The sequence below is a fragment of the Indicator indicator genome, chromosome 16 (assembly GCF_027791375.1).
Source record: "Indicator indicator isolate 239-I01 chromosome 16, UM_Iind_1.1, whole genome shotgun sequence".
Lineage (NCBI taxonomy): Eukaryota > Metazoa > Chordata > Aves > Piciformes > Indicatoridae > Indicator > Indicator indicator.
In genome coordinates this window covers 8,882,113-8,891,675 of record NC_072025.1, presented here as the reverse complement: position 1 = coordinate 8,891,675, position 9,563 = coordinate 8,882,113, and the positions used below count along the sequence as shown (strand labels likewise).

General features: G+C 42.1%; 1 protein-coding gene across 1 annotated transcript; it reads right to left on the bottom strand.

Moving 5' to 3' along the window:
• Window positions 1-720: 720 nt before the first annotated feature.
• MNS1 (meiosis specific nuclear structural 1) lies at window positions 721-8,869 on the bottom strand. The gene is made up of 9 exons (XM_054387993.1): window positions 8,777-8,869; window positions 8,408-8,535; window positions 7,466-7,568; window positions 5,870-6,099; window positions 4,951-5,167; window positions 4,767-4,874; window positions 3,034-3,291; window positions 2,116-2,241; window positions 721-837 (listed from the first exon to the last, which is right to left on the bottom strand). Exons 1-9 carry the CDS (start codon window positions 8,867-8,869, stop codon window positions 739-741), a joined length of 1,362 nt encoding a protein of 453 aa, XP_054243968.1. The 3' UTR covers window positions 721-738.
• Window positions 8,870-9,563: the final 694 nt, after the last annotated feature.

Sequence of the window (9,563 nt, the reverse complement as noted above, 5' to 3'; positions counted from 1 at the left end):
AGTGATGGCTCCATACCCACAGGTGCACTACAAGCATTGTATGCTTAAAAGATTTCATGATGTCATCATTAGAATCAAGAACTGGATAATGGTTTTGAATGTAGATGAGCTGAGCATATCATGTGTACATTAATGAATAGGAGCAATAAAAGCCTGTGCCTGCTTGCATGAACCTGTCACACCTATTTGCATGGATTCCTCCCCTCAGAGTAATTGAGTAAGAACAGAACACATGAATGGGAGGTTTCTGCACTGAAAGGTACCCATGGTCATTCTGACCTCAAAGTGGAAAAGTGTCTCTGCTTAGATCCTACCAGCAAAGCAGCAAGGACTAACGCTGAACAAGTTAACTCATACCTACCCCTCTGAGATATAACAAACTACATTTAGATTAGTGTTTTTATAGTGTAATGCCAGCACAGAGTGCATTTAGAGAAGCTGACAGTTCATACTGAAACGTGAATTTATGCTAGCTTAGGTTTCTGCTGGGTTGTTGGTGAAAACATTTTTAATGTTGCTACATCACTAAGTGAGAATAATTGAGAACTCCCTAACAGTTTATTGATGAAAGATGCAAGCACAACATACATTTGAATAACTGCTCATTTGTTTAGAACTCCAGTCTTAAAATGGAGACTTCACGATAGTAAAAAGTTCTGTTAACAGCAAATGGAAATTTTCCTTAGACATCCGATGGTGACACCTAGTGGCACACCAGGAAATGAGATGGGGGAAATTTCAGTGCTCTCCTGAAAAGGCATTACCTCTCCTCTTCTGATAAGCCACTCTAAATTCCTCTCCAAGCATGTTAATATCATCTTCGCCTTTGAGTATTCCCTGCAGAAAGGGGCAAAACCCACACATCAGAAGGCAAAACAAAGTAGGGAGATTATGGTGGATCTCTGCAAGCGAATGCAGTAACTGGTACTTGTGTTACTGTTAAAACAGCCAGCCCTGAAAACAGTAACAAAAGTTCAACAGATGAGTTTCAGATGCTAACCTATAACAGCCTCTTTTATTCTTCACACAAATGATGATGAGAATCTATACTATAAAGATTCCACCATGAGCACAACACACAGAAGACAACGTTTATCTGCATTCTCTTTCCAGCAAAAGTGATTGCAGACAGCACAGCACAGGTGCAGCAGCTTTAGTAAACAACTGCACTGAAAAGAGGCACTGCCTCCCACTGTGGTGGGAGTCTATCTTCTGTAAGAAAATGTATTTTGGAAATCAACTGATACTAAAAAACTCAGAATATGTTTTGGGGAAGGGAAGCAGGGGAACACAGAAATGTAAATTTCTAATGAATTCTAACTTGATTTTAGGGCTAAAAATGCATATGACCCACAGAACATAAATTTCCAGCATTGGAAACAAAGAATTACAAACGGCATTTACATTGGAGACTTTAGAATTAGGTAAGCACTTGTCCATTGAACCATTCTCAGTGAATAAAAATTGCACTTCACTATATTTACAAGATATTTTCCAGTGTCTAAAGAGCTGGATAATTCCATCTCTACTGTAAATGCATTTTCACATCCCTAAAGCAGCCCTCTGTTCATTTGTGTACCCTCAGGTGATCTTTCTGATGATGACACACAACACAAGGTCAATTGTAGTTCATTCCTGTTACAGTAACTGCTTCCATCTTTTTAACTTTTAAAAAGACAAGGATGAACAGTGAAATGAGCTTTGAAATGCTGCAAGCACTGCAGTTTATTGCACTGCAACAGAGACAAGCCTTGTTTCCATGGTTACAGAAGACTTAAGAGACAGCCAACACTGTAAGAAATAGCTCCCAAAATCCCAGCTGAGAAATCTGGTGGCAACATGGACTCCTTGCTTTAGAGATTAAAAAGGGGGAGAACACAGCACTGTGGAAGCTTTGTGGTGAGTTCTGTACAAGACGTTAATACTGAGGTGGGGCCCAAAGGCCCCCATACAGAAATAATATTTTTTTGTAAATTTGCTTTTAGCACAGGAAAGCTGACACAAGAAGGACACCCACTGACTCGGGAGATCTACAGCTCTGCAACTTTAAACTGTCCAAAAGAAAACTGATGTACATAATAATCATTTAAAGCATTTTAAATACAATTCACTTACTTGAGGAAGATAACCCAGTAATTTAGATGCATGCTCTTTCAAGAGTTTCCGTCTCTCCTCTTCAACAATTGCACGCTTTTCTGCTTCTCTTCTTTCCTCTAACTGTCTTTCTTCAAGTTCACGCTCCTAAAATAAGCAAGCAGTTCCCGTAACTGTTCTGTTTCAGCTCTGTGAACATTGTTTTAGCAGAGTAGATTTTGAACTTCCACATACTAACTCCTAATCACAGGAGTGAGTTAGAAAAGGATGGAAGAGTGCATGTAAAAACCCACAAAGGAGCATTTAAACAATGCATGTTTGTTAACTAGCAAGTGTCAGACAGAATGGCAAGATATGAGGCTAGCCATGCTATGCAAGTGATCAGTCTCCTACCAGAAACCCTTCTAAAAGGTATTTAAGAAAAGCGAGACTGTTCCTGCCCTACTATTCTAGTCCAGGAAAAGAAGAAATGGGTGCACATTCTTGTGGTGCTGCACTTCGCATTACACCTGTGGTTTATACCCTAAACAGCTCTGAAAACTGCAGCATAGGATTCCATGACTTGTTTTCAGTTTATGCCTTTTCATCCTAATAATTCAAAAGACTTAAACTACAACTGAGGCTGGAATTTCCCCAGCTCACATCATTACCAGCACTGCAGATCAGGAATGCTGAACTGGACAACAGTGTCATTCCATGGCTCCTGAAGAGATCTTTACAGAGCATGTCAGGTATACAGGGATGTAGGGATGTTGCTGACTAACCTCTTGAGCTACAAAATGTCAGCTCCAAACCATGGCCTATTTCCCCCCTGCACATCTCAGCAGTTCCCCTGTCACCGTTCCCCTAGTAACAGTAGTCTTCTCACTTAAGATAGCAGAGATAGTCTCATATTGAAACACTTCAGCTCAAAACAAAGGTGAATGTGAAAACTCTTACTTTCTCTGCTGTCAGCTGCTTGTGACGCTCTTCAATAAGTTTTTCTACAGCCCTTCCATGTTCAAGCTGTTTCATTCTTCGTTTCTGAGCATTCATCTGTTCAATGCGATCATCCTCTGCAAGCTTAGCCAACATCTGTTGTCTGAAGGCTTCTTCCTCTTCCTGCATAGCTTGTTGCATTACCCTCTTTAAAGCGAATTGCTCTTCATATATTTGCTTTAAGTCTAGGCGTTGCCTTATTCTCTTTTCAATTTCTGCCTATAAAGGAAATGTAATAAAATGCTCTGCTAATGAACACACTTTGTAAAATTTTGATCCCCATAAGCCAATCTCCTCAGTTTTTGTCTTGGAATAGATTTCCTGTAGCAGTTACCTTCTAGCATAAACAACTGGAGCAAACACTCCAGACCTGATGGTACTCTCCAGTATTAACCAGAGTTTGGCAAATGTCTCAAGATCCTCAAAATGAAATTTTAAATAAAGAGATGACTTCCTTTCCACTAGCATGAAGTGATTCCATAAAATAGTCCTCCCGAACAACTCTCTAAAAGCAAGTGTTAGGTATCTCAGCCTGTGTTCCACTTCCTTTGTTCACTCTAAGACAGTGTTGGCAGGTCCATAGGAAAAATGGAGTGGACATGGGAAAAGCAAGCAGTTAGTTAACCTACTTAGCTGACACCTGAACCTGAAAGTTACTGGCATTCTCCTTCAGGAGATGAACAAATACATAAAAGGGATCATAATGGTATTCAAATCATTCACTTGTCCTCCTGGTTGAAATTAAAACAGAAATACATTAGGGACAGCAACAGAAACTCAAAGGACAAAATTTTCTCTACAAAAACTAAGTTAATAAACTGCCTGTCTACTGAAAACATTTAGGAAATGGTGTTGGAAACGGACACTTTGTCCCAGAACAGAATTGAAAACAAATGCATTTAACACCATGAACCATGGTGTTAAATCTAGAACCATGTCAGAATTAAGCTCTTCACTTTGAGACAGCTTTCAGACCAACATTGGCTCAGGGAGTCCGTCAATAAACTTCCCAAAGTCATAAATAACACCACAGAATTAGCAAATCCCAAAAACCCAGCAGAGAGCAGTGCATAAATAATCCTGCCAGCACTCCTAGAGGAAAGTGGTGGAAATGGGAATTACACAGCTGCTGAACAGCATCCTCAGATGAGGAAGGAATTGCCTGTGGGATATAGTCTCACTAAATGTTCTATAAGCATCACAGCTCCAATAACGACATCTGAAGACTGAAGGAGCACTATCACAAAGCCCTGAGAAGTGAGGGGACAGAGAAGGACTACGCTGCCTCCTGCACTTTATTTACTAGATCAGTCATTCAAAATAGTGCATTTTTTTCCTTTAGATATTCATATCTGGCCTGTTTAAATTCATCTACACATAACTACAAGTGCTCCATAAACTATGTGTTTTCCTGTTTATACACCACTACTTTTAGTTTAGAAAAGTTTCATGCAGACTAGCTCTGTTAACCTCATGTTCCACAGGAGCTATGGCAAAGCTGCAATGCTCCACCTCCATTTTCCACAACAGTTTATGCACAGGTACACAACACATGTATGACATAGAAAAACCTGCTATCTGATAAGTACCAAATATCCATATGTGTCTGCAGGAGAGGTCCAGCAAAAGACAAGTATTTCTCCTGCCCTGCAGTATAGACACAGATACTACTTCATCTGCCTGTCAGCACTTACCATCTCCTTCTTCCTTTCTGTCTCTGCTTGCTCTTCCAGATACAGCTCTTGGCGGATTTGTTCCAGTTCTTCATGCTTCTGTTGTTCTCTTTCCAGATTCTGGGCAATCTATTACAATAAATATCACTCAATGAAAGATAAAGACATACAATAATTTTTTCCCTATAATTTCATGTTTTGATACCATGCTTTGAAGTCTTTGTTTTTTCTCCTCAGCGTCTCGAACTTTAGCAATCCGATCTTCTTCTCTTTGTTGCTGAAGGTTGGCAAACTCCATAATTTTCCTATTTTCTTCCTCCATCTCTTCCTGTTTCCTTCTCCTCCAGAGAAGTTGTTCTTTTTTAAATTCTTCAATATATGTTTGAATTGCTCTCATTTTATCTAACTTCAGTTGTTTTTCCCTGCAGATGGGAAAAGACGTTTAACTAGTTACTTAACATATTGCAGAGTAATGTATCAGACCACATGTTTAGCACTAACAATATATTCCAGAGACCAAGACTCTCCTTACTTACTCAACTCAAAATTAGGTACCTAAATTGAGGTGCCCCAGGTGCCCCAAAAAGGGAATCTCGTGTCTAGCATCTTTATTCAGAGGAAACTGTACATGTAGGTACTTACTACTACTGCGTTTTATACATGATCAAAATGGAAAGGAGAAGGGAGCCCAACAGCCTAATGGCACCAGAATCTCCTAAACTATTTCTGTATACTAAACTCTGCCCCCACCCTACCCCACCACTACCACCATGCCCTCAGAAACCTCCTTTCCTATCCCTAAGACAGGTATACAACACATCACATGAAGAGGCAGAGACATGAGGTGAGGCAGGAATGTGTGACATGCAGTAATTTCCAGCATGACGGGCCCAGTGGAAGCTCTCCCTATTTGGGGAAAAAGGACACAAATCTGGAGTGACAAAAATATTCTGATGTTTAAACCACAAAATCCAGACAAGTTAGTCTCTTTTTAGTACGATGTGCAACCAAGAAAAACTAAAACAGGCCTTTGAGTCTATGAAATACACATACAAATTAGCTTTCTACAGAGAACTCTCTGTTTGCTTTAAATTAATAAAGAATAAAAATTCAAAGTAACTAACATTTGGTCTTCCTCATAGATCTTTTGTACAATTTCATCAATCACAAGTTTCTCTTTTAGAAGTTCTTCATATGCATCCTGTTTCTTCCTCTCTTGTTCCTCAAGCTGTTTCTCCAGTTCTTGGTGATACATTGTTTTCTCCTCATTTCGCCTCTGTTGTGCAGAACTTTGTTCTTTTATTATTCTTTCATCCTCTTCCTTCATCTTCTGGGCTATTTCATTCTCTTGTTTCTGTAAGGGAGAAAAAACAATGCAAGCTTCATTTTTATTCCTACTAATACAACTTGTAATAAAAAAACACATAGTATACTAGGAATTATGCTGCAATACAAACCCCAGAATGTTTTCCACCTCAGTCTGTAAGTGTAGTGCCTTAGCATGTTAACAGCTTAATCCAGCAAGTGGAACCTTTTCAAGGGAACCCTCAATATCTAAACAACTCAAAGAGAACTACCAATACTTGGAGGAAGATACATACTGAATGCAGACAAAATAGAGCATTTAGCATGAGAGAAACCAGCTGTCATCATCATGATGACTGGAGTGTGGTTTAACTATGTGGAATATCCTCAATAAACTCCTGGTCTTTACAGCAGTTTGCATTAAATGAAGGTTGTGTAAAATGTTCACATCACCAAAGTCATCTGCCTCATTGCCAGCCTTACTCTGGGCAAAAATCATAGGATCATAGGATGCTAGGGGTTGGAAGGGACCTTTGAAGATCATCAAGTCCAACCCCCCTGCCAGAGCAGGACCATAGCACAGGTCACACAGGAACACATCCAGATGAGTCAAGTCTTTAAAGAAGGAGACTCCACAACCTCCCTGGGCGGCCTGTTCCAGCGCTCTGTGATCCTCACAGTGAAGAAGTTCCTCCTTGTGTTGAGGTGGAATCTCTTGTGCTGTAGTTTATATCCATTGCCCCTTGTCCTATCACAGGGCAAGGAGAAGAGCCTGTCCCCTCCTCCTGATACTCAGCCCTCAGATGTTTATAAACATTTATTAAATCCCCTCTCAGTCTTCTCCAGCCTAAAAAGCCCTAGGGCTCTCAGTCTCTCCTCACAGGGCACATGCTCCAGTCCCTTAATCATCCTGGTAGCTTTCCATTGGACTCTCTCCAGTAGATTTTTGTCCCTCTTGAACTGGGAAGCCCAAAACTAAACACAATATTCCAGTTCATAATTCCTTCTGAAGATTCTGTTACAAAGCTTATATCTGAGTAACAACATTTACAGCAATTGGCTTTTGAGGTAAGGCTTTACCACAAGAAGCATGCACTGTATGAAGTGCATTACAGCTTTATAAATAAACTGTGGATAAATATTATGAACCCAGTAAAATAGAAACCATACCCATTCATACAGCTTACTTCACTACTACCTGGATTACAGTGGCAAAGTAAAGCTCTTTCTTCTCATTGGTTACTGCGGGCCACTTAGTCCTTCAGAACACAAACCACGTTTTCAATAAACACTGAATGCCTAAAGCTAACAACATTTTAAATAAAAAGATCACCTTCAAAGGAAACATTTTCAGTACAATCCATACAGCAGAGTTCCAGCACTCGGGTGCTGAGATACACTGAGCAGCTCATTACCATTATCTCACACTGCATAGCTTCTTTTTCAGCAATCTGTGCGGCTCGCTCTTTATTCAGATAAGCAGCTTTGAGCATTTTTTCTAACTCTCGAAGTTCAGGACTAGGAAGGAAAAAAAAAAAGATGCATTCTACTACAAAGAAGTAAGTACCTAGTAGTAAACTACTGAAACACAAAGAAACAAAAATTGTCAGGGAAACTCACAATTTTAGATGAAAAATACTGCTCTAGTATAAGAGCACAGAAAGAAAACAAAATCTGTTTTGAAATAAGAGTTATCTATGTTTGTACATACACTATCAGTAGTTTTGCATACTGTACAGCGAACTGTATGAATGCATACATATATGAATACATGCTTACAGATACTTATCAGCATACATATATGTGCATAAGTCAAAAATAAAAATTTTAATTTTTCTTATTGATGAAATTTCCCTAAAATTAACTTATCATACCTTGATCTTAAAATAACTTTTCCTTCTAGATCAGATACATTTTCACTTCTGCTACAGCTTTCACACACTGTCTTGTCTTCACTTAACTGACATGACCTCATGCTGTCACATCTCCTTTCCCCTCCTGTCTTGCTATCACCTCCAACACTCTTCTAATATTCACTAGCACCTGGACCGACTCTCCTGATGACATAAGCTTCTCCTGAGCACTCCTTAAAATCTACCCTCTCCTATGTTTTTTCCAGTTTTGATCTTCTCTGCTGCCCATAATAAAAAAATTAAAAGTCTATTCTAAACAAATAACTGATTTTAACGTAGTAAACTTCCTCTATGTTCCCTCAGGCTTCGGGCTCACTCCAGTCCAAAATGTGATCACGTGCTCCGTCCAAAATGCGACCACGCTTCTATAAATAAGCTTTTCAGAGTTAGGATTGATTTACAGTAACACTCACTAAAGAGAATGGTGAAGTTTCGAAACATTACCTGTTCTGTCTTACTTGTTGCCTCATTTTCTCATCTTTAAGCTTTTCGTGGTTCAGCCTCGCCAACTCGGCCGCCAGCCTCTTCCCTTGCTCCAGCTCCAACTCTCTCCGTTTTTTGTTTTTTTCTGCCTAATCAGAACCAACAATTTCCATAACAAGTCTCCTCTGCGCACACATTCGCAAGCGAGCAACTACAAGACTGTTTGGATCGTAACTAACTTTTCGGGGCGGATGCTAACAACAGGTGACGCCGGGTACAGGCCTCTGACAGAGCGGCGCGACGGCCCCTCCGTCATCTCGCCCCCTACAGGCAGACACGGATCTGGGCTCGCACGCTGAGGCCCTCGGGACCCGCTCTCGCCGCTCTTACCCGTAGCACAGCCTCCTCCAGCCGCCGCTCGTCCTCCAGTGTAGCCCACAGCCTAGCGGCCCGCCTCCGCCCGCTGCGATCCTCCGCTTCCATACCCGAGTCTCGCCGCACGGACGCCCGCGGGCCACAAGAGAGCGGCGGCCGCCCAGACTGCGCTCGCCAGCCTTGCTACAGCCGCCGCGCAGCGTTGTCATGGCAACGAGCGGGGCCGCCGCTGAGGGGAGGCAAAGTATCCTCACTTCCGGAGGGGGTGACCGCGCTGATTGGCCGAGGACGACCCGACCCTGACACGTGACTCGGCGCAGCCAGGGCGAGGCACTCGCTGCCGTCGCCGAGCAACCGGGGCCGTGGGGTGGCGGTTCCTGGCGCTCGGGCTTTGGGCCTCGGCCTCTCCCGGCAACAAGCTGCTAAGAAGGCAGCAGGCGAGGCGAGGGGTAGAACGCCGAGAGCGCCAGAGATCGCTGGACGGCCGAGGAGTGAAATTCGTTTCCCGCAGCTCATAGCCCCGAAGCGCGGTTCCCTGTGCGGCCGCCTCTAGGGGTTGATAGTCGACGGCCTCAGACAGGAGCGAACAGGCCCTGTCCAGAGCCAGGGTGGGGCTCAGGCCTTAGCCCACCGTAGGAGGCGCAACGCTGATGAAGTTGTTTTTTTTTTCCGGTCACTTTTGAACTCCAGTAAAAAATAGGCAGCACCTGCTGCTCATTTAACACACTTAACCACATTACAAGAGCAGGTAAGCACAATTCTACAAAACAGAAGAGCCCAGGGACAGGGGACCCCAGTGTCA

What these genes read in the sequence shown, in the direction of transcription:
- MNS1 (XM_054387993.1), bottom strand. Translation starts at nt 8,869, where the DNA reads ATGGAAGCGGAGGATCGCAGCGGGCGGAGGCGGGCCGCTAGGCTGTGG. An exon ending in ATCTATGAGGAAGACCAAAT is followed by an intron (nt 5,168 to 5,869) that starts GTTAGTTACTTT and finishes TCCCATCTGCAG; the next exon opens with GGAAAAACAACTGAAGTTAG. An exon ending in CAGAAAGGAAGAAGGAGATG is followed by an intron (nt 3,292 to 4,766) that starts GTAAGTGCTGAC and finishes TTTCCTTTATAG; the next exon opens with GCAGAAATTGAAAAGAGAAT.